This window comes from Atractosteus spatula (genome assembly GCF_055471065.1).
Source record: "Atractosteus spatula isolate fAtrSpa1 chromosome 24 unlocalized genomic scaffold, fAtrSpa1.hap1 SUPER_24_unloc_1, whole genome shotgun sequence".
NCBI classification, from domain to species: domain Eukaryota; kingdom Metazoa; phylum Chordata; class Actinopteri; order Semionotiformes; family Lepisosteidae; genus Atractosteus; species Atractosteus spatula.
Genome location: NW_028296641.1, coordinates 836,486 through 859,852, shown reverse-complemented (window position 1 = coordinate 859,852; position 23,367 = coordinate 836,486). Strand labels below are relative to the sequence as shown.

General features: G+C 59.6%; 4 protein-coding genes across 5 annotated transcripts; 1 reads left to right on the top strand and 3 right to left on the bottom strand.

Annotated features, from left to right (window-relative positions):
• Window positions 1-1,328: 1,328 nt before the first annotated feature.
• Window positions 1,329-8,982, bottom strand: atl3 (atlastin 3). Of its 2 annotated transcripts, none has more exons than XM_088909011.1 (13): window positions 8,875-8,982; window positions 7,577-7,808; window positions 7,222-7,359; window positions 6,150-6,254; window positions 5,983-6,033; window positions 5,821-5,877; window positions 4,770-4,862; window positions 4,014-4,152; window positions 3,504-3,631; window positions 3,291-3,347; window positions 2,806-2,877; window positions 2,135-2,566; window positions 1,329-2,021 (listed from the first exon to the last, which is right to left on the bottom strand). In XM_088909011.1, exons 2-13 carry the CDS (start codon window positions 7,784-7,786, stop codon window positions 1,959-1,961), a joined length of 1,545 nt encoding a protein of 514 aa, XP_088765137.1. In that variant the 5' UTR covers window positions 7,787-7,808; window positions 8,875-8,982; the 3' UTR covers window positions 1,329-1,958. The 2 variants fall into 2 exon arrangements, with proteins under 2 accessions (XP_088765137.1, XP_088765136.1); XM_088909010.1 differs by having other exon boundaries at window positions 8,681-8,936.
• Window positions 8,983-10,784: 1,802 nt separating this feature from the next.
• Window positions 10,785-13,199, bottom strand: LOC148810767 (uncharacterized). Its single transcript, XM_088909013.1, has 2 exons — window positions 12,860-13,199; window positions 10,785-12,487 (listed from the first exon to the last, which is right to left on the bottom strand). Exons 1-2 carry the CDS (start codon window positions 13,197-13,199, stop codon window positions 10,785-10,787), a joined length of 2,043 nt encoding a protein of 680 aa, XP_088765139.1.
• A 2,894-nt stretch (window positions 13,200-16,093) lies between these two features.
• Window positions 16,094-19,859, top strand: LOC148810766 (forkhead box protein N2). The gene is made up of 5 exons (XM_088909037.1): window positions 16,094-16,231; window positions 17,009-17,468; window positions 18,085-18,194; window positions 18,308-18,369; window positions 19,392-19,859. The coding sequence occupies exons 2-5, from the start codon at window positions 17,037-17,039 to the stop codon at window positions 19,778-19,780; spliced, it is 993 nt and encodes a 330-aa protein (XP_088765163.1). The 5' UTR covers window positions 16,094-16,231; window positions 17,009-17,036; the 3' UTR covers window positions 19,781-19,859.
• A 1,444-nt stretch (window positions 19,860-21,303) lies between these two features.
• tmem223 (transmembrane protein 223) lies at window positions 21,304-23,243 on the bottom strand. Its single transcript, XM_088909040.1, has 2 exons — window positions 22,626-23,243; window positions 21,304-21,889 (listed from the first exon to the last, which is right to left on the bottom strand). The coding sequence occupies exons 1-2, from the start codon at window positions 23,080-23,082 to the stop codon at window positions 21,591-21,593; spliced, it is 756 nt and encodes a 251-aa protein (XP_088765166.1). The 5' UTR covers window positions 23,083-23,243; the 3' UTR covers window positions 21,304-21,590.
• Window positions 23,244-23,367: the final 124 nt, after the last annotated feature.

Sequence of the window (23,367 nt, the reverse complement as noted above, 5' to 3'; positions counted from 1 at the left end):
AGGGAGAGGCTGAGGCAGACGGGGGGAGGCAGGGAGAGGCTGAGGCTGACAGGGGGTGAGGCAGGGAGAGGCTGAGGCAGAGACGAGCCCGGCTGCACAGACAGGAGAAGCTCATGCAGGCGCCTCAGCGAGTTACAGCTCCTGTAGGAAGAGACGAACCGAGGCGCAGCAGCGACACCCCGAACCCGCCCGGACCGCTCGCGAGCTGCGCTCCCACCAGCTTCCTGGTTTGCAGCAGCACGCTCGTGCGGAGCTCCGCGCGCGCGTCCCCCCGCCCCCCCTCCTGTCAGGTTCACGAAACTCACTTCCAAATATGGAAGCGAATCGGACGCCGCGCGCCTCACGCCACAGCGGCTCGTGTCGCTCCTCGCCATATAAGGCAATCAGGGCCGCGCGGCGCGCGAGGCGAGCGGGAGGCTGCAGCAGAGCGCGGGGTCGCTCCGCGGCGGCGATTCTGCTCCAGCAGGGAGCTCGGAAGTAAAGGGGCCCCGGGCACCGCTTCACCCCCGGAGTCTTTATTTCCGCTGCTGGCGCGCTCGCTCAGAGAAGGAAATACCGGTGCTCGGGGTCAAGGGTCACTCCCCGCTGGCTGACGGGAAATGAAGTTCACCCCCCTCCTCCCCCTTCAGAAAGAAATGCGTGACGTTTGCGATGCTGACCAGTTCTCAGAGCTCAGAAACCGCACTCGCTGCAGACGAAGGCCGTTACTTCCGTTTTCTTCACTCGCTGGTCTGTCACGCGCCCGTGAAAATCGGCGAGACGACATATCGCGAGCCGTGTCGCGACGGTGCGCGCGCTGGCGGTCACGGCGGGCGGGTGGGCGGGTGGGGGTCACCAGTCCGCTCCTCGGCGCCGGCAGGGTGCAGCGGGGTGCGACGGCGCAGCGCCATTAGCGCCCCGGGCACGCGCCGCTCGCCGAGTGCTCGGCGTCGCCATGACAACGAGAACGGCGAGCGGGCTCGCCCCCTGGCGGCCGGAGGCAGAGAGACAGAGACACAGACAGACAGGACTGAGACAGAGACACAGAGAGACAGACAGGCAGGACTGAGACACAGAGAGACAGGCAGGACTGAGACAGAGACACAGAGAGACAGACAGGCAGGACTGAGACAGAGACACAGAGAGACAGGCAGGACTGAGACAGAGAGAGACAGACAGGCAGGACTGAGACACAGAGAGACAGGCAGGACTGAGACAGAGACACAGAGAGACAGACAGACAGGCAGGACTGAGACACAGAGAGACAGGCAGGACAGAGACAGAGACACAGAGAGAGACAGACAGGCAGGACTGAGACACAGAGAGATAGAGAGAGACAGACAGCTCGCTTCTCCACACGCCTTTTATTTGGTTTAAGAGCTTTGTTCTTTCGTGTAACATCCTTTACAAAAAATATATATAGAAATAAGAGGAATTGCTGTATTTTAAAAAAACATCACACAAACAAAGGCTCCTGCCTGGACAGTGAGCAACTGGTCAGTGTGAGACCTGCAGACAGACACGGAGACACAGAGAGACAGACAGGCAGGACTGAGACAGAGAGACAGACAGGCAGGACTGAGACACAGAGACAGAGAGGCAGGACTGAGACACAGAGACAGAGAGGCAGGACTGAGACACAGAGAGAGACAGGCAGGACTGAGACAGAGAGACAGACAGGCAGGACTGAGACAGAGAGACAGACAGGCAGGACTGAGACAGAGAGACAGACAGGCAGGACTGAGACACAGAGACAGAGAGGCAGGACTGAGACACAGAGAGAGACAGACAGGCAGCACAGAGAGAGACAGACAGGCAGCACAGAGAGACAGGCAGGACTGAGACACAGAGAGGCAGGAGACACACAGAGGGGGCAACGCGGGGGCAGTTCTGTGTGTCGGCGGGAGGCAGAGAGGGGGGTTAAGGCACGGTGCAGTAGCAGCAGGGGGCGCTGCTGGGCCAGCTGGACGTCCCCCTGGCTAGCTGGACTTCTTCTCCTGCTGCACGGCCGCCCCTCGGGAGCTGTTGATGACCACAGTGGCCTAGGACAGAGAAGGCAACACATAGTGAGGCCCCGGCGCACGAGGGCGCCCCCGAGCCCCAGCCCCCCGCCGGCGCCCCTGAGCCCCAGCACCCCCCCGCCGGCGCCACCCACCTTCTCCAGCATGAAGCCGGCGCTGGAGTCGATGGCCTGGCCCACCTCGCGGTACTGGCCGGAGTAGCGGATCAGCGCCCAGGCCAGCATGGCCGCCAGCGCCAGGCCGATGCCGCAGTTGCACAGGCCGGCCACCAGGGCGAGCCCCACGAAGCCGGCCAGGCCCGACAGCAGGTAGAGGCCGGCGAGCAGCACGAAGAGCACGGCCGGCGTGCGGAAGGCGCTGAACACGTTCTTGCTCTGGTTGTGCTTCTGGAAGTCGGCCCACAGCTGCTCCAGGTCGCTGGCCAGCTGCTGCCGGTAGCGCTCGGAGAACGTCGCGCCGCCCATCTTCTTGGTGCGGGCGAAGAGCTCCAGGGCCTCGGCGCAGTGGAAGGCGTGTTTCTCCTCCAGCGACTCGGGCGCCACGTAGGGCAGGTCCCCTCCACACACCTGTGGGTTGGGGGGCGGGGGCAGCACAGTTCAGACAGGCAGCATGCCGGACAGCTCCATGGGGTCCTCGCACGGCGGGTCCTGTCTCCACCCCTCGCTGACCAATTAAAATGCACACCACCCACCCCCGGCTCCTCAGCCAATCAGAACTCTGCTGCTCTGGGCACCCTGACCCCGATCCGGCGATAGCCTGAGCGCAGAGCCCACAGCGCCCCCTGCTGCCCGGAGGACTGACTCACCTTCTCCATCTGCTTGTAGTACAGGTCCTTGGCTGCTGCCACGGCGGCCAGGTTGTTGGCCTCTGCGGTGGCCTGGAAGAGGCAGAGACCAGGATCAGCTGCTCAAGCAGGTCGGAGAACAGGGCACTGGTACAGACTGGAACAGGGCACTAGTACAGACTGGCACAGGGCAGACTGGTACAGACTGGCACAGGGCAGACTGGTACAGAGCACAGTGGCACAGAGCAGACTGGTACAGACTGGCACAGAGCACTGGCTCAGACTGGCACAGCGCAGACTGGCACAGATCACACTGGCACACACTGGCACAGAAGAGTACACTGGCACTGGGCTGGCCTGCTGAGTGTTCGTCTGTGGCAGCAGTGCGGGTCTCTGACACGGCTCAGGCGGAGGGTGACAGTGGGGCCTGACTCAGACGCTGGCACTAGGGACAGGCTGGGGTCCGCTACAGGGCCAGACACAGACGCTGGGATCTGCGGGCTTACCTGGAGCATGGATTTAGGGTGTGGCAGGTCCTCACCCTGGTAGATCTTGATGTAGGCCTGGAACACAGCACACAGCACCTTCATCATCCTCATCATCACGTGCATCTGTCATGCACTGCACAGAGAGGAGCAGAGAGAGAGGAGCAAGAGCAGAGACAGGAGCAGAGAGAGACAGGAGCAGAGAGCAGCGAGAGAGAGGAGTACGCCGCTGACCTTGAAGTACTCCAGCAGCCCGCGGCAGGTGACTTTGGCTCCGTTGATCTCCTTCTCCATGAGCTTCTGCGGCTGGAGCACCAGCGGGATGAAGGTCCGCAGCTCTGACTTGTACTCCTCTGCAATATCTGGGACAGACCAGAGCAGCCGCTGTCAGACAGCTCGATCGAGACAGACGGCCGGCGCTTCTGATCGGACTCCAGACCCGAATCCTGACCCCTGACTGGGTACGTCTCTCGGCTCGCCCCAGTGGAAACTGTATAAACGCACCTGCAGTTTGTGCTCAACTGACTTACCAGGCAAAGTAAAAAAAAATGCTTTTACCACACTGAAATACAGTTTGAGCGACGCCCATCACTGACCAGGGCACAGAAAACCATCCACCGGCACAGCAGTCCCAACCGCTCCGGGATTTACCAGCTGAAACAAGCACCGTAAAACCAGGAGCAGATCAGACTGCCCTGCAGTGGGAGTCCAGCTGACAAGGCAGGCTTAGAGAGGGGGCAGTACCGCTGAGCTGGCCGGAGAAGGAGGGGCTTGTGGCGACCTTTAACCCCGGGTGTGGCAGCAGGAAGCAGGAGACGTTGGAGAAGCAGGAGTGGATGTGTTTCCGGACCGTCTGGATCTCCTCGTGCTGAGCGTCCTTCACCTGGGAGCAAGGGAATGATAATGAGAACAAGATCAGATCAGAACCACCGGACCAGCTGTCCTCCCGATCTGACAAGACCGGACCTGAACCACAGGCCCAGCTGTCCTCCTGGTCTAACAAGACCGGACCTGAACCACAGGCCCAGCTGTCCTCCTGGTCTGACAAGACCGGACCTGAACCACCGGACCAGCTGTCCTCTTGGTCTAACAAGACCGGACCTGAACCACAGGCCCAGCTGTCCTCCTGGTCTAACAAGACCGGACCTGAACCACAGGCCCAGCTGTCCTCTTGGTCTAACAAGACCGGACCTGAACCACAGGCCCAGCTGTCCTCCTGGTCTGACAAGACCGGACCTGAACCACCGGACCAGCTGTCCTCTTGGTCTGACAAGACCGGACCTGAACCACAGGCCCAGCTGTCCTCCTGGTCTAACAAGACCGGACCTGAACCACAGGCCCAGCTGTCCTCCTGGTCTAACAAGACTGGACCTGAACCACCTGACAAGGTGTCCTCTATACACAAAGAACCCAGTTAATCTCAGTAAAATCACATGAGACCAGCCCTGTCAAACACAATCCTTGCCCCTGGAAAAGTGGCGCCCCTTGGCTGTGACCTACCTGCAGGCGCTTGTCCAGGAACTGCATCCCACCCTTCAGCCCGTAGCTGTACTCGTATGGGAAGCTCCAGTCTCGGATCAGGAACATCAGGGACTGCGACACAGAGGAGCACATAGTCAGTTCCGGCCAGATCGCAGGCATGCAGGTCGGATCAATACTGGCTAATCAAGCTGAAAAGGGTGAGAGAAGAAGCCAATACAGGCCAAAACCGGCGACTGCCGATCAATATTCATCATCATTACAGGAAGGCACTGGTCAGCAATGGTGGCTCTGTTGTTCAGGATCTGCGCCTGTGGCTGGAAGGCTGCCGGTTCATATCCCACGGCCGGCAGAGGAATCCTACTCCATTGGGCCCCCGAGCAAGGGCCTTCACCCCAGCTGCTCCAGGAGCGCTGTATAAATGGCTGACCCTGTGCTCTGACCCCCAGCTTCCCTCCCTCTGTGTGTCTCATGGAGAGCGAGCTGGGGTCTGTGGAAAGACACATTCCTACTACAAGAAATTGTATAGGGCTAATAAAGTGATCTTATGTTATCTTATCTAACAGAGCAGAACCCCACCAACACAGAGCTCCTGGACACAGGTCACACAGAGCACAGAGCTCCCTGACACAGGTCACACAGCTCCCTGACACAGGTCACACAGAGGACAACCCCACAACACAGAGCTCCTGGACACAGGTCACACAGCTCCCTGACACAGGTCACACAGAGGACAACCCCACAACACAGAGCTCCTGGACACAAGTCACACAGAGCACAGAGCTCCCTGACACAGGTCACACAGAGCACAACCCCACAACACAGAGCTCCTGGACACAGAGCACACAGTTCCCCGACACAGGTCACACAGAGCACAACCCCACAACACAGAGCTCCTGGACACAGGTCACACAGAGCACAGAGCTCCCTGACACAGGTCACAGAATTCTGCGTGTCACTCATCTCTTGGACGACTCTGTCAAGTCCATGCAGATCAATTTGGCTCAGCACACAGGGCTCCATACTGTCCAGGAGGTGTCCCAAGTAGTCACCAGGCGCAGGATCCGTGTACCTGGAATGGCTTCAGGAAAATCTCATCCATCGCCAGGCGCCCGTACTCAGTGAACAGCTGGGGGGGGAGAGACACATGATTAACCAGCAGGACTGACTGTACTGTATATGCACTCTGCAGCTCGTTATCACACACGCTGACGGCCTCCCTGACCACACCGACCTGCAGCTGCTGCAGGTCGTCTTCCTGGATGTTCTGGGACAGGTTGTAGATCTGCAGGACAGAGGGGCAAAGAATCAATCAATAATCAATCAATTAATCCATCCACCCACTCACTGACCTGGGGATAAGTGTAGTGAGAGGGAGGGAGACAGAGAGCCGACACTGACCTGCACAGAGCTGGTCATGGTGCTGAGGGCAAAGATGGTGGCACAGTCCTTCACAGTGGACTGGCTGTCGAAGGCGCCCTGTGTGTCCATCAGCAGCACAGCCACCTGCCAGACCAGCAGTCAGACAGATAATTATTCTCTTTACAAGGATTCTTTTAACAGGCACAGTCCACAAGGAGCAAGAGACCCAGAGAGCTTCACATCCAGAACAGGAACCACCTTAACCTCCCCTGAAGAACCACCTGGGAGACGCACAGCGGCCCCACCTGGGAGACACACAGTGCTGACTAGGGCAGTTGTGACAATCTGCTTCACAAGGGGGATTATGGGTGAGTTTCAGGAAGGACAGGCTGTCCCAGCGTGGAGTGGGGTTTCTCCAGGACCCCAGCATTGACACCCCTGCTCTGCAAGACAGCGTCCTGGGGTCTCTTTCCTGTACAGTCCCTCAGTTTAGGATCTCACCTGAAGGACAGCGCCTCCCACAGCACAGCTAAGGCACTGCGCTATATAGAGACCAGCGCCCCCTACAGCGCGACTGAGGCACTGCACCAGAGAGACTGGCGCCCCCTTCAGCGCGGCTGAGGCACTGCGCTACAGAGAGGCCGGTGCCCCTTACAGTGCGGCTGAGGCACTGCGCTACAGTGAGACCGGCGCCCCCTACAGTGCAGCTGAGGCACTGTGCTACAGTGAGACCGGCGCCCCCTGCAGCGCGACTGAGGCACTGCGCTACAGAGAGACCGGCGCCCCCTACAGTGCAACTGAGGCACTGCGCTACAGAGAGGCCGGTGCCCCTTACAGTGCGGCTGAGGCACTGCGCTACAGTGAGACCGGCGCCCCCTACAGTGCGGCTGAGGCACTGTGCTACAGTGAGACCGGCGCCCCCTACAGCGCGACTGAGGCACTGCGCTACAGAGAGACCGGCGCCCCCTACAGCGCGACTGAGGCACTGCGCTACAGAGAGACCGGCGCCCCCTACAGTGCAACTGAGGCACTGCGCTACAGAGAGACCGGCACCTCCTGCTGGTCCACCAGCACCTCCTCAGCCCGTTCACAGGACCGGACGGCTCAGCACCTCCTTGCCGTTGGGCTTCTCCACCACAAACACCTCGCTCCAGATCTGGATCCCCGTGGTCTCCGGGTCAGAACCGCCCCGCCAGGAGAACCCGGTCAGGGGCTCGGTGTCGGAGCCCAGCCAGTCTCCAGCTTCATCCTGCAGGACAGGAGAGAGGTTCAGCCCTGAGGGCATGAGAGTGTGTGTAAGAGTGTGTGAGTGTGTAAGAGTGTGTGTATTATTGTGTGTGCATCAGTGTGTGCAAGAGTGTGTGAGTGTGCATCAGTGTGTGTGTCGGTGTGTAAGAGTGTGTGTGTATCAGTGTGTGTGAGTGTGTCATTGTCAGTGTGTATCTTGTGTGCTCTGCGCTCCTCACCTTCCTCTTCATGTAGCGCAGCATGAAGTCCAGGAGGAAGGACTTGCCCTTGCGGAACGCCCCGGCGACCGACACCACGGCAACGTCCAGGTCCCGGACCTCCGGCCGCAGCAGCACCGCCTCCAGGGCCTTGGCGTCCAGGGAGAAGGAGTGGTCCTCCTTGTGCACGCTGACGATCTGCACCGGCCGCGGCTCACTAGCGCCCCCCATTTCTCACTGTGTGTCACTGCGCCTGGGGATTGAGGGCACCGGGTCAGCGCAGCTCTCTCACTCACTCACACATTCGCACCGACAGCACCGTCACACCTGGAGCGGATCAGACTGCTGCGCACTGGGAGTCTGACTGACAGCACTGTCACACCTGGAGCGGATCAGACTGCTGCGCACTGGGAGTCTGACTGACAGCACTGTCACACCTGGAGCGGATCAGACTGCTGCGCACTGGGAGTCTGACTGACAGCACTGTCACACCTGGAGCGGATCAGACTGAAGCCCTTCCAGAAAGTCCGATCACTCCGATGGGAGTTGAAGGCGCTGGACTGGGGTGCAGAATCCATTCTCTGCGGCCAGACCAGCGCCTGGGCTTCATGAAGGAGCTCTTTGAGCAGAGCCAGTCAGGCGCTCTCCACACTGACAGCAGAACAACACATCTGTCACACAGTGTGAAGACACGCCAGATCTGTAGGGAGCTGGAGATCTGGAGATCTAGATATCTGACGATCGCCTCCACAGCGCTCGACACCCCCACCCCCACGCGTGCCGGTGTGCTGTGCTGTGCTGCCCTGCCCTGCCCTGCACAGCCCAGCCCAGCCCAACCCAGATCCAGGCTCGCACGGTCCAACAAGCCCCCCGCTCCCAGTGTCCGATCCACGCGTCCCGAGAGGATCCGGGTCCCTCCGGTGAATCTCTCGCCAGCACAGACCCACTCGGCGAACCGCGCTCGGTCCGGCTGAGTGAAGAAACGGTCCAAGACACGCACACGCACTCGCACACGCAACCCCAAAGCCTGCGTTTTCATCTTCCCGGGACGCGCAGAAACGCTGTCAGCGGCCGCGGAGAGCAGGAAGTGAAAACGCACAGGTAGGCACGTCCAGAAATACATACTTTTCAAAGGAGAAAGTGCTCCTTCCCTCCCCCTCGAGAGCCGAGCCAGACGCCTCGCAGACGCGGACGGACTCCGGTTTGCACACGCAGCAGGACCGGAGCAGAGCAGCCTTAGCCTTAGGGGCTAGCCGGACCCGCAGAGACCACCAAGCAAGAGAAAGGAACTTCGAAGTGCGGTCAACGCTTTTCTTTACCTGAACAACGAGCCCGTAACGCGATGCCAAAACTTTTCTGTTTTTTTTCTCGTCGTTATCTGGAAAAAAAACCCTCTAACCAACCAGGATTGAGGGGCAAGGGCGTCTGGGAATCGTATTTCCTGACAAGGGCGACGCCCGTGCGGTTTGGCTTACATCTTTTTGCAGAAGACTACATCTCCCAGGAGGCACCGGAAGCCAGGGGCATCATGGTAGTTGTAGTGAATCGCTGCAGACCGTGGAGGGGAAGGCGAGGCCAGCCTGGCAGACGAGCAGGCATCTCAGGGCGGAGGAGCGATGACTCAGAAAGTAGCCATTTCACGCCAGTGTAGTTAAAAAACAAAACTGTGGTTTATCCTGCAGACACCCGAGCGTTAAGAGAAGAAACAGCCGCATCTTCCTGAGAACCGATGTGACGTTTTGACTGCAGTGGTAACAGTAATAATGATGAAGGGTGTCGCAGAGCGTGCAGGTACAGGGGTCACAGATGGGGTGCAGGTTTTTGGGGCTGTAACTCCTGGGGTAGTGGGGTCACAGATGGGGTGCACGTTTTTGGGGCTGTGACCTCCGAGGTAGAGGGATCACAGATAGGGTGCAGGTTTTTGGGGCTGTGACTCCTGGGGTAGAGGGGTCACAGATGGGGTGCAGGTATTTGGGGCTGTGAGTCCTGGGGTAGTGGGGTCACAGATGGGGTGCAGGTATTTGGGGCTGTGAGTCCTGGGGTAGTGGGGTCACAGATGGGGTGCAGGTTTTTGGGGCTGTGAGTCCTGGGGTAGTGGGATCAGTGATGCAGGAGAAAGAAAGAAACACACAGCAGTCAGCCTGTCTAGATCAGACACATCACACTTTAATCAGAGCATCAGCAGACAGCAGCACACAGAGAGCCGGAGCTGGACACTGACCGCAGGCACGCAGAGCCCCGAAACTGCACTAGGAGCTGGACACTGACCGCAGGCACGCAGAGCCCCGAAACTGCACTCGGAGCTGGAGACTGACCGCAGGCACCCAGAGCCCCGAAACTGCACTCGGAGCTGGACACTGACCGCAGGCACGCAGAGCCCCGAAACTGGACTTCGAGCTGGAGACTGACCGCAGGCACGCAGAGCCCTGAAACTGCACTCGGAGCTGGACACTGACCGCAGGCACGCAGAGCCCCGAAACTGGACTTCGAGCTGGAGACTGACCGCAGGCACGCAGAGCCCCGAAACTGGACTCGGAGCTGGACACTGACCGCAGGCACGCAGAGCCCCGAAACTGGACTTCGAGCTGGAGAATGACCGCAGGCACGCAGAGCCCCGAAACTGGACTTCGAGCTGGAGACTGACCATAGGCACACAGAGCCCCGAAACGCCAGCAGGAGCCCCCAAGAAGCACACAGCGCACTCCGCTGTCCATCAATGGGGTGCACAGAACCCCCCCACTCCACACAAGGACATCAGGTCCTGCAGAGCTGGGGCTCAGAGTCGCATCACTCCTGTCCTCGATTCCCTGCACTGGTCCCAGAAGGTTTCCAATCCCCAAGGTGTGTCCAGTGACATCCCAGGCCACAGTGTTGAGCACCGGAGCAGGAGAGGAGCAGGAGAGGAGCAGGAGGAAGCAGGAGAGGAGCAGGAGAGGAGCAGGAGAGGAGCAGGAGGAAGCAGGAGGAAGCAGGAGGAAGCAGGAGAGGAGCAGGAGAGGAGCAGGAGAGGAGCAGGAGGAAGCAGGAGGAAGCAGGAGAGGAGCAGGAGAGGAGCAGGAGAGGAGCAGGAGGAAGCAGGAGGAAGCAGGAGGAAGCAGGAGGGGGGACAGATATCACACGAAGCACGAAGGCAGGGGTACGACACACCAAGCCCATGTCTGGAGTCCAGGAAAGGCTGGAGAGCTGAGGTCTCTCGGGTCCGGACTGGGGGTCCACCGTCCTGCTGGTCTCAGCGGAAAAAGTCTTTGAGGACGGCCAGGGACCCCACAGCCCCCAGGGGCTCCTCTCTGGGCCTGTCCCCCTTCCACACCCCAGCCAGTCCCACGCCAGAGCTGCGCTGGGAGCCCCGCCCGCGCTCGGGAGGGGGGATGGGCGAGCAGGGGTCTCCGAGCGGGGCGCCCCCACACTCCAGGGACCCCAGCCCACTGGAGGACAGCCCCATCTGGGAGCTGCTGGCCACGCTGGCCGCGCCGGTCTGTGGGGGGCTGCCCAGATTCCCCAGCGACCCCAGCCCACTGGAGCCCACGGCGGGGTCACTGCCGGACCCCTGCACCTGCCCTCCTGCCCCCGCCTGCACCCCCCTGTCCCGCAGAGGGCTGACCTGGCGGCTGGCGAGCTCACTGCAGGGCCAGCGGCCAGCCTGCTGAGAGTGAGAGGGAGTGAGACGGTGGGGGTGACTGGGGCTGGCAGCTCTGGTGTGAGAGGGAGTGAGACAGTGGGGGTGACTGGGGCTGGGAGCTCTGGTGTGAGAGGGAGTGAGACAGTGGGTGTGACTGGGGCTGGGAGCTCTGGTGTGAGAGTGAAAGTGGTTTCCATGCCGACCTTGACCACAGTAGCTGTCGCCGTGGAGACAGTCCCGCCGGGCGCTGTGGGGTCGCCCCTGGCCGTAGCCCCGGCACGTCTCGGCCAGTTTGCTGTGCATGACGGCCAAGGACCCCAGGCTGTCCAGCAGGCTGCCCGCTCGCTCCCCCTGCGGAGAGCAGGACGCCCCCCTGCTGGGGCTGTGCCCTCTCTGCGCCGCTGCCCCCTGGGGGGCGCTGGCAGCGTCCGTCTCTGCCCGCTCCCGGTCCCCCCCGCCCTCCTCCTGCACCCCCACTCCAGGCTCGCCCTCACCCGCCTCGGCGCCCCCCCAGGCCAGCCGGCGGCGCCTGCCCCCCAGCGTGGGGGAGGGGGGGGCGGCCAGGAAGTCGCGGATGGCGCTCGTCTCCAGGGAGACGCGGCGGGCGTCCGTCTCGCTCTCGAACACCGCCTCCGTGTCCATGGAGACCTCGCTGGCGGCTGGCAGGGCCGGGGCGCGGGGGCGGGCACGCCAGCCGGGGGGCGGGGCCGTGGCGGCGGGCAGGCCGGGGGGGCGGCGGCCGCGGGCCCGGGGGGGCGCGGGGCGGCGCCGGGCGGGGCAGCCGGACCGGTCCAGCAGCCAGCTGAGCAGCTCCTTGATGAGGATGGAGATGACGTTGAAGAGCGAGTACGTGCAGCACACGCCCAGCAGGATGCAGGCGAAGTTGCCCAGGCCGTACAGGGGCGGCTGTGACCCCAGGGGCGCGCCGCGCTGCCCGCTCACCAGGTCCCCGAAGCCGATGGTGCTGAAGGCGACGAAGCAGAAGTACAGGGCGTCTCCGTAGCTCCAGCCCTCGGCCGCGCTGTACAGGCAGGAGGCGCCCAGCGACACCGCCCCCGCCGCGGCCCCCAGGATCCCCATCACCGTGTAGACGGAGGGCTTCCACCCCCCCGGCGGCGAGCCCCCGGTCTCGGGGTACACGCCGCGCCACCGCAGCCTCCCGCCGCGGACCCCCTGCAGCATGACGGCCAGCAGCGTGACAGCGCGCTCCAGGAACAGGTTGAGGAAGAGGAGGGTGCCCGCGCAGCCCAGCAGGCCGTAGAAGACGAGGAAGACTTTGCCTGTCACAGTCGCCGGGGTGGTCATTCCAAACCCTGGGGACACAGAGCAAAGACAGAAGGGATCACCGGTCCAGTCTGGGTCACACTGTACCCCTACAGTCCAGAGATCACTGTCCAGTCTGGGTCACACTGTACCCCTACAGTCCAGAGATCGCCGGTCCAGTCTGGGTCACACTGTACCCCTACAGTCCAGTCTGGGTCACACTGTACCCCTACAGTCCAGAGATCACTGGTCCAGTCTGGGTCACACTGTACCCCTACAGTCCAGAGATCACTGTCCAGTCTGGGTCTCACTGTACCCCTACAGTCCAGAGATCACTGTCCAGTCTGGGTCACACTGTACACCTACAGTCCGGTCTGGGACCCTCACTATGGACGCTATGGTCGCCCCCAGGTCCAGCTCACCGATGGTGGACACCACTGTCCCCACGAAGTAGAGGGCCCCGGCGAAGTCCCAGCGCGGCCGCAGGGCGTCCATCCTCACGCCGGCCGCCATGGCGAGCTCGTACTGGCGCAGCAGGCGGCGGGCGTCCTCGGCGCGCACGCGGTGGCGGCGGGAGAAGGCGTCCAGCGTGGCGTTCCAGAAGCGCTGGCTGCGCAGCTCCGCCGGCCGCTCCAGCGTGGAGAAGACCGCGGCGCCCAGCAGCAGGTACAGCGCCAGCAGCGCCCCCAGCAGGAGGAAGCGGGCGGAGTCCTCGCCCGGGCGCAGCCTGCACACACCACCGCAGTGCGGCCAGGAGGGCATGGCCGGGCCGGGCCGGGCCGGACGGGAGCAAGCTGAGCTCGTCTAGGATGCACTGAAGCGGGCTGGACTGGACCGGACCGGGCTGAGGTCGGGCTGTACTGGACTGAGCGGAGCTACTTCAGACTGCACTGAACCGGGCTTGGACAGAGCCGGACTGGACCGAACCGGACTGGGCTTCACTGAGTTTTGCCACTCCTGAGTACATTGGACTGTTCTGAGCTTGGCTGACCTGCATTGTGCTGCATTGAGCTAGGCCGAGCTGGACCTGGTACTCTTCGCTCATTTAGACACGCCACGCTCCGCCCCTCAGCTCTGAGCCTCCGGTGTCTCTCTCTCATGCTCACTCCTCCTGCTGGCGGTCTCTTCTTACAGCGCCCTCCCTCCCCTCCTGCCCGCCTGCAGCCTGGCCCCTCTCCTCCTCCCTGGACCCCCCTGTTCACCCTGCGCCCCCTCTCGCCTCCCCCCCCTCATCATCGCTCTTCACACAGGAAGTCCAATGCTGGGGCGGCTCGTTCCCGGCAGTCTGTCACGCAGCGTCTTCTGACCCCGCCCCCTCTGTCCCGCCCACGGCCACGCCCCCCTCTCGGCCCGCCCTCCCCGACTCCGCCCTCTCTCTCTCGCCCCGCCCCCTCTCCTGATCCCGCCCTCTCTCACCCCGCCCTCTCCCTGCCTCGCCCTCCCCTGGCTCCGCCCTCTCTCACCCCACCGTCCCCTGACTCCGCCCTCGCTCTCGCCCCGCCCCCTCCTGTTTCTTATCGTGCACGGGCTCCTGGCCCCGCCCTCTTCTGCCCCATGTCGTGGTGGTGTTGCACCAGAGATTATTTTCACTAACACCACTGAAAATCAGGGAGTACTCTCACTAACCCAGTTCAGGAGTATTCTGGAGTATTCTCACTAACATAAGAGAGTATTGGGGAGTATTTTCACTAACATGAGCAAGTATTACAGAGTATTCTAACTAACACGAGCTAGTACAAGGGAGTATTCTCACTGGTGCAAGCAAGTATTAGGGAGTATTCTCACTAACGCAAGCAAGTATTAGGCAGTATTCTCACTAACGCGAGCGAGTATTAGGGAGTATTCTCACTAACGCGAGCGAGTATAAGGGAGAACTCTCACTAACGCGCGCGAGCATTAGGGAGTACTCTCACTAACGCGAGCGAGTATTAGGGAGTATTCTCACTGACGCCACCTCTGAGCCATTATCCGGGTCGTGTGTCCTGCCTCCGATCCAAGGTGTCAGAAACACAGAGATTCCCTCTGCTCCTCCCGGAGTCTTCCAGAAAAATAACGGATTGATCTTTTCCGTGTGCGCGTGTTTTTCCACCTCTCCTTAGGCCGAGGCTGAGGTAACCACGGCAACAGCATCAGCACCACGGACACAGAGAGGCAGAGGAGTGAGGGACAGAGAGAGAGGAGTGAGAGAGAGAGAATGAGTGAAGGAGAAATGAGTGAGAGAGAGGAGTAAGGAGGAGAGAGAGAACGGAAGGAAAGAATTCTTCACCCAAGGTTCTGGGGCGAGACAGGGCTGCAGTCCCAACACTGTTCAATATCTCTATCAGTGGGTTAGCAGGAGTGTTGGAGCAGTCTCACACTACATGACACGGATGACCTGGTCCTGCTGTCGCCCACAGAACAGGGGGGTCCCCTCACAGACCAGGAGTACACTCAATGGGACAAACACCCCACAGAAACTCTGCACATGGACATCTGTAGAAACATCCTCTGTGTGCAGAGAAAAACACCTAACAAAGGGTGCAGGGCCGAATTAGGCCAGTACCCACTATTGATAAACATACAGAAAAGAGTATTAAAGTATTGGCTACACCTAAAAAACAGCGACCAAAATTCCTACCACCACAAAGCCCTGCTGAGCCAAGAGCCGAGCCCAAAACAGAGCCCCCTGAGCCAGCTGGTCCTGAGGCTCACTGACCTGAGCCACACCGACACCAGCCAGCCTCAGGACAGCACTGCTAGAGCACCACAACCCAGACTCCACCACATCACAGCACAATACACACAACTCATAACCAGCCTCAGGACAGCACTGCTAGAGCACCACAACTCAGACTCCACCACATCACAGCACAGATCAGACAGCAATATCTCACACACTGGGACACACACACACAAACACAACATAAACTGGAATGCAACAGAACCCTAAACAGACAATACACACAAGCCGAATATTTAACCAAGATAAGAAACAGCAAAATGAAACAGACCCTGACGAAGTACAGGCTCAGTGACCACAGCCTGGCCACAGGAACACCTGGCTGTCCAGAGAGGAGTGAGCCTGTCTCTCAGTAATAATAACACAGTGTGTGATCTCCTGTCTCTCAGTAAAGCTCCATGTGTTTGTATGTAACTGTATTATGATGTGTCTATATTGTAAATAGCTGTAGATTTTATGTTCGTTGTATCTGCTTTGGCAACACCGATGTATTCACTGGTGGTGCCAATAGAGCGTCTTGAACTGGAAATTGAATTGAACGAGTGAAGGAGAGAGACGGGGAAGATCTGCCGGTGAGAAAGGAGGACTTCTACACCGGACCCGGGCGGACAGCGGTCACTCTCTCCTGTCTCTCGCCGCCCCGAGTGAACTTTAACACGGCGGAGTTGATCATTTCCCGGCGCCGGGGTTAAATATCCAACCCGGGTTTGACTCCGGCGGGGGGGGGGGAGCTCCGCGCGGCGGCGTCCCGACATCCTGGGAATCTGCAGAATTCCCGTTCTTCGGTGCACGTGCGTCGGATCGCGACAAAGCGCACGAGACGAGAGGAAGGAGAGAGTGAAACCCGGACAGCCCACGAGCCCCACCAGCCCACCAGCCCCACGGAATCCGCCGCCGCTGTGTCTTTAAATGAGGCCCCGTGGGAGGCTCGCAGAGCGTCCTTTGGTTCCCAAGGAAACGGAGGGGAGGGGGGGGCAAATTCTCCTTCTGTGACATAAAAGCAGGGCAAGTTTCCCCCGGCAGCGCGCGGAGCGGCTCCGGGTCCCGGACTTCGGCTTGGACGGCGCTGACCCGGGTGAGCACTGCGGGCCGGTCCTGTTCGGGCCGGTTCTGGAGGGAGGAGGGAGCGGGTAGCGAGGTCGGGAGGAGGGAGAGGAAAGTCGACACGCTCACGCCATCTTCCCCCGCGCGCCTGCCGCCGCGCAGGGCTCTCTGGCACGTGCGGCGGGGGGTGGGCTAGGGGTACCGGGACCCCGACTTCGCCCAGTCCGTGGGGCAGTGACGCTCCGGGAAAAGGCTCCAGTTTGCGGCGATGAGACTCCGGCTTCGCGCAGCGCGGGCGTCTCCGCCGGGGGGGGGGTGTGTCGGCTCGGGGGGGCAGGTCCGTGTCGCGCTCAGGACGTCCGAGCCGGGCCGCCGCGCCGAGCTCGGTCCCGGTGCCGCGGAGACCTCCGGACTGCACGGCCGGCGAAGAGGGAGAATGACTGACCAGCGTCGGTAAAGTTCGGTCTCCTGCCGGGGGCGCTCTAGGGCAGCACAGGGTTACTGGTGTCTTGTAGTTTACTGTACCGTGGAGTCACTGGGCTTACTGGTGTCCTGTAGTTTACTGTACTGTAGAGTCACTGGGTTTACTGGTGTCATATGGTAAATAGAATATAGTTACTCCTCTGTTCTTTTGTCCTTATCTGCTACGCCCAGTAAACTACAGGACACCAGTAAGCCCAGTGACTCTACGATACAGTACACTACAGGACACCAGTACAGCCCAGTGAGATTCAGACACCCCCTGGAGACCCCAGACACCCCAGGAGTCCAGGCCCTGACAGCGCGCCCCCTCTTCCTCTCTCGGCAGCCCCAGCTCGAGCCCCACAGGGACAGAGATGGAGCCCGCAGACGCCCGTCTCTGCCCACCGCCTGCCCTACAGCCCCTCCCCGCCGCGGCCCCCCCAGCGGCCTGGCGGGAGCCCGGCTCAGGCGAGCTCGGCCTCCAGGGCTGCGCGGACGAGGACCTGACCTGCCTCAGCTGGCTGCACCAGAGCACTGACCTCCTGCAGGAGCTCCGGCTGGGGGAGCCCCAGCCCCCCCAGAGCCCCCCCAGCCCCCCCGCCAAGCCCCCCTACTCCTTCAGCAGCCTGATCTTCATGGCCATCGAGGGCTCTCCCCACAAGCAGCTGCCCGTGAAGGAGATCTACCAGTGGATCCTGTCCTCCTTCCCCTACTACAGGCTGGCTCCCGCTGGCTGGAAGAACTCCGTCCGGCACAACCTGTCGCTCAGCAAGTGCTTCCTGCGCGTCGGCCGGGAGCAGGGCAGGGTGGGCAAAGTGTGTGTGTGTGTCTCAGTGTGTCTCAGTGTGTGTGTGCTCCACAGTGTGTGTCTCAGTGTGTCTGTCTCAGTGTCTGTCTCAGTGTGTGTGTGTGCTCCACAGTGTGTGTCTCAGTGTGTGTGTGTCTCAGAGTGTCTCAGAGTGTCTCAGTGTGTCTCAGTGTGTCTCAGTGTGTGTGTCTGTCTCAGTGTGTCTCTCAGTGTATGTGTGTCTTCGGTGTGTGTGTGTGTGTGTGTGTGTGTCTGTCTCAGTGTCTGTCTCAGTGTCTGTGTCTGTCTCAGTGTATCTCTCAGTGTATGTGTGTCTTCAGTGTGTGTGTGCTCCACAGTGTGTGTCTCAGTGTGTCTGTCTCAGTGTCTGTCTCAGTGTGTGTGTGTGCTCCACAGTGTCTGTCTCAGTGTGTGTGTCTGTCTCAGTGTGTGTGTGTGTCTCAGTGTGGCTCTTAGTGTGTGTGTTTCCCAGTATGTATGTTTAACAGTGCGTGTTTCTGAGTGGGACAGTGTATGTAATGCAATGTGTGTGTAATTCAGGGTGTGTGTTTTACAGCGTGTGTACTTCATCGTGTGTGTTATTCAGTGTGTGTGTAACTAAGTGTGTTTTTCAGAGTGTGGGAAAAGGCTCTCTCTGGTCTGTGGCACCTGAATACAGATCTGTGCTCCTGGAGGCCCTAAGAAAGACAAACAGCCTGAACACAGTTCACACCCTGCCAGGACTGTGAGTATCTGCCTGAACACTGTCTGTACAACAATTAATGATATCGTAGTTTATTAACACAGCTATCAAGCTATTAATGTTCTGATTAATTCTGGTGCTGTTTGTGTGTACAGGTCAGAGGTCACTGTCTCAGGGGAAACTGTGGTTTGTGGTACTGACCGTGTCGAGTACAATGGTGAGAGTCTGTCTGTTAATGTACTGTAGTGTCCTGTAGTTTCAGTGTGTCTGTACTAACCGCTCTCTCTCTCTCTCAGTGCAGTGTTAATGTACTGGAGTGTCCAGTCAGTGTGTCTGTATTAACCCCTCTCTCTCAGTGCAGTGTTAATGTACTGGAGTGTCCAGTCAGTGTGTCTCTATTAACCCCTCTCTCTCAGTGCGGTGTTCATGTACTGGAGTGTCCAGTCAGTGTGTCTGTATGAACCCCTCTCTCTCTCAGTGCAGTGTTCATGTACTGGAGTGTCCAGTCAGTGTGTCTGTATTAACCCCTCTCTCTCTCAGTGCAGTGTTCATGTACTGGAGTGTCCAGTCAGTGTGTCTGTATGAACCCCTCTCTCTCAGTGCGGTGTTCATGTACTGGAGTGTCCAGTCAGTGTGTCTGTATGAACCCCTCTCTCTCTCAGTGCAGTGTTCATGTACTGGAGTGTCCAGTCAGTGTGTCTGTATTAACCCCTCTCTCTCTCAGTGCAGTGTTCATGTACTGGAGTGTCCAGTCAGTGTGTCTGTATGAACCCCTCTCTCTCAGTGCAGTGTTAATGTACTGGAGTGTCCAGTCAGTGTGTCTGTATGAACCCCTCTCTCTCTCTCAGTGCAGTGTTAATGTACTGGAGTGTCCAGTCAGTGTGTCTGTATGAACCCCCCTCTCTCTCTCTCAGTGCAGTGTTCATGTATTGGAGTGTCTGTTTTAATGCCTCTCTTACATGAAACATGTTGTGAAACATTTGAACTTCAGTGTAATAAAAAGATTTGCAATAAGTAACGAATCTTTTTCATGCAGAAGATTTTTAACCTTGACAGCACAGTGGTTAGCAACGCTGGATTCAATTCCGGACCTGGCGGGCTGTCTGTGTGGAGTTTGCATGTTCTCCGTTGCTTGCCGGGCGGGATAGGCTCCGGCTCCCCGGCGACACTGAACTGGATGGAGATGAAGAGGAAGGAAAAAGGGTGGTTTTTTAACGGTCTCTCATTTCTCTCTCCCAGAGCCCCTGTCCCCCTCACTCCCCCTCTCCCCCGCTCCTGTCCTGCTGGGTGACCCCGGCCCCTGGGAGACGAGCCCCGTGCCCTCTGACCCCAGCGAGGACCACAACTACAGCATCTACCAGCTGGCCACCAGCCTGGCCGGGGGCGTGGCCCTGCAGCTGGAGGTGGGCGTGGAGGAGGAGCTGGTTGCCATGGAGGCGATGGAGCTGGGCGTGGCCGAGAAGGACCCCCTGGCGGACAGCGGGTATATAGAGTACCACGAGTACCTGGTTCTGCCAGGAGAGCCGGGCCTGGACCTGGAGACTGTGGAGATCCTGCAGCTGGACCAGGAGCTGCAGGAGGCGGCCGGGTCTCTGCTCAACCTGGCAGGGGGTGGGTACTCTCACTGAGGGACTGACTGACCGGGCAGTGGACATACTGACCCACACACTAACTCACTGACCAGTCAGTGGACACACTGACCCACACTGCCTGACTGTCCAGCCAGTGGACATACTGACCCACACACTAACTCACTGACCAGTCAGTGGACACACTGACCCACACTGCCTGACTGTCCAGCCAGTGGACATACTCACCCACACACTAACTCACTGACCAGTCAGTGGACACACTGACCCACACTGCCTGACTGTCCAGCCAGTGGACATACTCACCCACACACTAACTCATTGACCAGTCAGTGGACACACTGACCCACACTGCCTGACTGCCCAGCCAGTGGACATACTGACCCATACTGTCTGAAACACAGGCCACAGGATATACTGATCCACACTGCCTGACTGTCCAGCCAGTGGACATTCTGACTCACACTGACTGGAACACTGCCTGACTGTCCAGCCAGTGGACAGACTGACCCATACTGACTCACACTGACTCACTGACCAGCCAGTGGACATACTGACTCACAGTGACTGGTACATGCCTGACTGACTGACCAGTGGGGACAATGACCCACACTGCTGGACTGACCAGCCAGTGTATGCACACACTGCCTGAGAGGCTGATGGACAGACACAGCGACTGATGTACTGACTGTTCGCGGCAGTCTCATGCTGGATATATAAAAGCAATATCTCTTCCAGTCCTTCTGCTCGGGGCTCAGAACCACAGAGGACAGGGACTAAACAGTTCAAGGGCTCCACCTAGTGGCCACACTGCCAAACAGCACTTTGAGTTCAAAATGGGAGGGCAGGATGCCACTGTTTCACAAGAAAATTGTGAAATTTTTGCACTGGTCTGTATTTGTGCATTTACTATCAAAATCATTGGCTGGAGACCAGTGTCTCTAGATTTTGTTCCAAGCTGAGCAGCTGATTAAACCTGGAAGTATTACAACTGTGCTGTTAATTAATTAATTGGACCTGTGGGAGAGTGCGCAGAGTCTGATCCCTGCTGTAGACTCAAACCTCCCTCTCCTGTCCTGGGACCAACCAGCAGCACCTGACCAGTTGCTTGAACATTTGTGTCATTCTTCTAATGCAACCACATCTCCCTTCAGTATCTACACTGACACACTGATCTCCCTCACTGTGTACTTCAGTATCTACACTGACACACTGATCTCCCTCACTGGAGCTCCTGCACTGTGTACTTCAGTATCTACACTGACACACTGATCTCCCTCACTGTGTACTTCAGTATCTACACCGACACACTGATCTCCCTCACTGTGTACTTCAGTATCTACACTGACACACTGATCTCCCTCACTGTGTACTTCAGTATCTACACTGACACACTGATCTCCCTCACTGTGTACTTCAGTATCTACACTGACACACCGACACCAGGAAAACCCAGGCAGGAGCACATCCTGTACACTGTGCTGGGGCAGAGATGGGACACTGGGGACCCCACAGGGTGACAGTGAGGGCTCCAGCCTGGTGAGAAGAAGAGACACTATGTCTGTGAATCAGGCTTTTATTGACGGAGAACGAGAGAGAGGCAGACACAAGGAGAGGGCAGCCCAGCCAGCTCGGAGTGGGATCGTCGAGGAACAGAGTTTGACAATGAAGATGTCAGTTCAGGAACACGCCTGTTGGTCTTACTGACTAGCGTCCCGTTCCAGAGTTCCTCAGGCGTGTTTTCTTGTCCTCTGAATCCCATATGACGCACATGAAGGGGTGACCTTTGACCTTTGCTAGGCTCCCCGGGAACAGTGTCCTGAGGCAGCATGGAGATTCTGGGGGTCCCTCAGAAAGGACGGTACGCCCCCACGGTGACGTCGAAGAGCCGGGGGTTGGGCCACCGCCCCTTTTTGTCCAGCAGGTAGTAGAGGGTGTGACCTTTGACCCGGAAGGGGATGTGCACGGGCGCTCCTGTGCGGTGCGCGACGCAGGAGATGTGACGCAGGGGAACGGTGAGGCCACGCCCCCTGGCCGCACCGAGCAGGGAGTGCGTGAAGATGACCACTTCCTGTCCCCCCCGGCACAGGACCAGCCTGCGCACGGAGCGCCGGGAGAACAGCACCCCTCCAGCCAGGATCAGGCAGCCTGAGAGACAGGAGACAGGCAGACCACCGGTCACTGCACACAGCCCAGGAACTGGACTGTCCACCCGCAGGCCTGTCCAGACCACCGGTCACTGCACACAGCCCAGGAACTGGACCGTCCACCCGCAGGCCTGTCCAGACCACCGGTCACTGCACACAGCCCAGGAACTGGACCGTCCACCCGCAGGCCTGTCCAGACCACCGGTCACTGCACACAGCCCAGGAACTGGACCGTCCACCCGCAGGCCTGTCCAGACCACCGGTCACTGCACAAAGCCCAGGAACTGGACCGTCCACCCGCAGGCCTGTCCAGACCACCGGTCACTGCACAAAGCCCAGGAACTGGACCGTCCACCCGCAGGCCTGTCCAGACCACCGGTCACTGCACACAGCCCAGGAACTGGACCGTCCACCTGCAGGCCTGTCCAGACCACCGGTTACTGCACACAGCACAGGAACTGGACCGTCCACCTGCAGGCCTGTTCAGACACTGTTACTGCATACAAGACAGGAACTGGACCGTCCACCTGCAGTGCTGTCCAGACACTGTTACTGCACACAGGACAGGAACTGGACTGTCCACCTGCAGGCCTTGTGTCCAGACACTGTTACTGCACACAGGACAGGAACTGTATTGTCCACCTGCAGGCCTGTCCAGACCACCGGTCATTGCACACAGCATAGGAATTGGACCGTCCACATGTCCTGTCCACCTGCAGCCCTGTCCACACTCTTACCCAGGGTCAGGCAGGACCCGGTGAAGCCGTACCGCCACTTGTTCGAGCCCAGGTTGAGCGACACGCCGCCGAGTTTGGGCAGGTTCCGCGCCTCCTCCCCCACGATCACGGCGTCGCGGAGCCCCGTGTCCCGCAGGCTGGTGAAGGCGAAGTGGGCCAGGTACGTCCAGAACACGAACTGGCCGGCGCAGAACAGGCCCATCAGGCGGAAAAAGCCGGTCCGCTCGTGCTCGAAAAGCAGCACGTCTTTGGGCACGTTAGCGGACACGATGCCCCGGACAGGCTGGGCCAGCCCGGACCTGAGCGCCAGCAGGCCGGAGACCCAGCCGGACCGAGCCGTGCCCGCACTGCACTGCCGTGTTACACCCGGGCCGAACCGACAGAGAGGTCCCAGCTCGAAACCCTGCAAGAGGCGGTACCGCCCGCACAGGCTGTGCAACACCAACCGAAAGCTCATTTTCGGGAAGCTCAACCTTGTGGGTTTTCATTCAGTCCACCTGCGCTTCGGTGTGGGAGGAGGTGACTGCGGGTCCAGGACTCGTCACGCTTGGACTACAGCTTCACAACCCACAGCGGTTTGCCAAGGGCGCAGCCATTTCTCGCCCGACTACGGGTCCCGGCGAGGCTCAAAGCGCAAGCGACTGGAGTAGTCGAACTACGGGTCCCGGAGAGGCTCAAACCGCAAACACTCGAAGCTGTAAATGCAAGATCTTTGGATCCATTAGCTGTTAGCGAGTAGGCG

What these genes read in the sequence shown, in the direction of transcription:
- tmem223 (XM_088909040.1), bottom strand. Translation starts at nt 23,082, where the DNA reads ATGAGCTTTCGGTTGGTGTTGCACAGCCTGTGCGGGCGGTACCGCCTC. An exon ending in CGGGTCCTGCCTGACCCTGG is followed by an intron (nt 21,890 to 22,625) that starts GTAAGAGTGTGG and finishes CCTGTCTCTCAG; the next exon opens with GCTGCCTGATCCTGGCTGGA.
- atl3 (XM_088909011.1), bottom strand. Translation starts at nt 7,786, where the DNA reads ATGGGGGGCGCTAGTGAGCCGCGGCCGGTGCAGATCGTCAGCGTGCAC. An exon ending in CCATGACCAGCTCTGTGCAG is followed by an intron (nt 6,034 to 6,149) that starts GTCAGTGTCGGC and finishes TCTGTCCTGCAG; the next exon opens with ATCTACAACCTGTCCCAGAA. An exon ending in ACCCTAAATCCATGCTCCAG is followed by an intron (nt 2,878 to 3,290) that starts GTAAGCCCGCAG and finishes TGCCTCTTCCAG; the next exon opens with GCCACCGCAGAGGCCAACAA.
- LOC148810766 (XM_088909037.1), top strand. Translation starts at nt 17,037, where the DNA reads ATGGAGCCCGCAGACGCCCGTCTCTGCCCACCGCCTGCCCTACAGCCC. An exon ending in GTTCACACCCTGCCAGGACT is followed by an intron (nt 18,195 to 18,307) that starts GTGAGTATCTGC and finishes TTGTGTGTACAG; the next exon opens with GTCAGAGGTCACTGTCTCAG. An exon ending in TGACCGTGTCGAGTACAATG is followed by an intron (nt 18,370 to 19,391) that starts GTGAGAGTCTGT and finishes TCTCTCTCCCAG; the next exon opens with AGCCCCTGTCCCCCTCACTC.
- LOC148810767 (XM_088909013.1), bottom strand. Translation starts at nt 13,199, where the DNA reads ATGCCCTCCTGGCCGCACTGCGGTGGTGTGTGCAGGCTGCGCCCGGGC. An exon ending in GACAGTGGTGTCCACCATCG is followed by an intron (nt 12,488 to 12,859) that starts GTGAGCTGGACC and finishes CTGTGTCCCCAG; the next exon opens with GGTTTGGAATGACCACCCCG.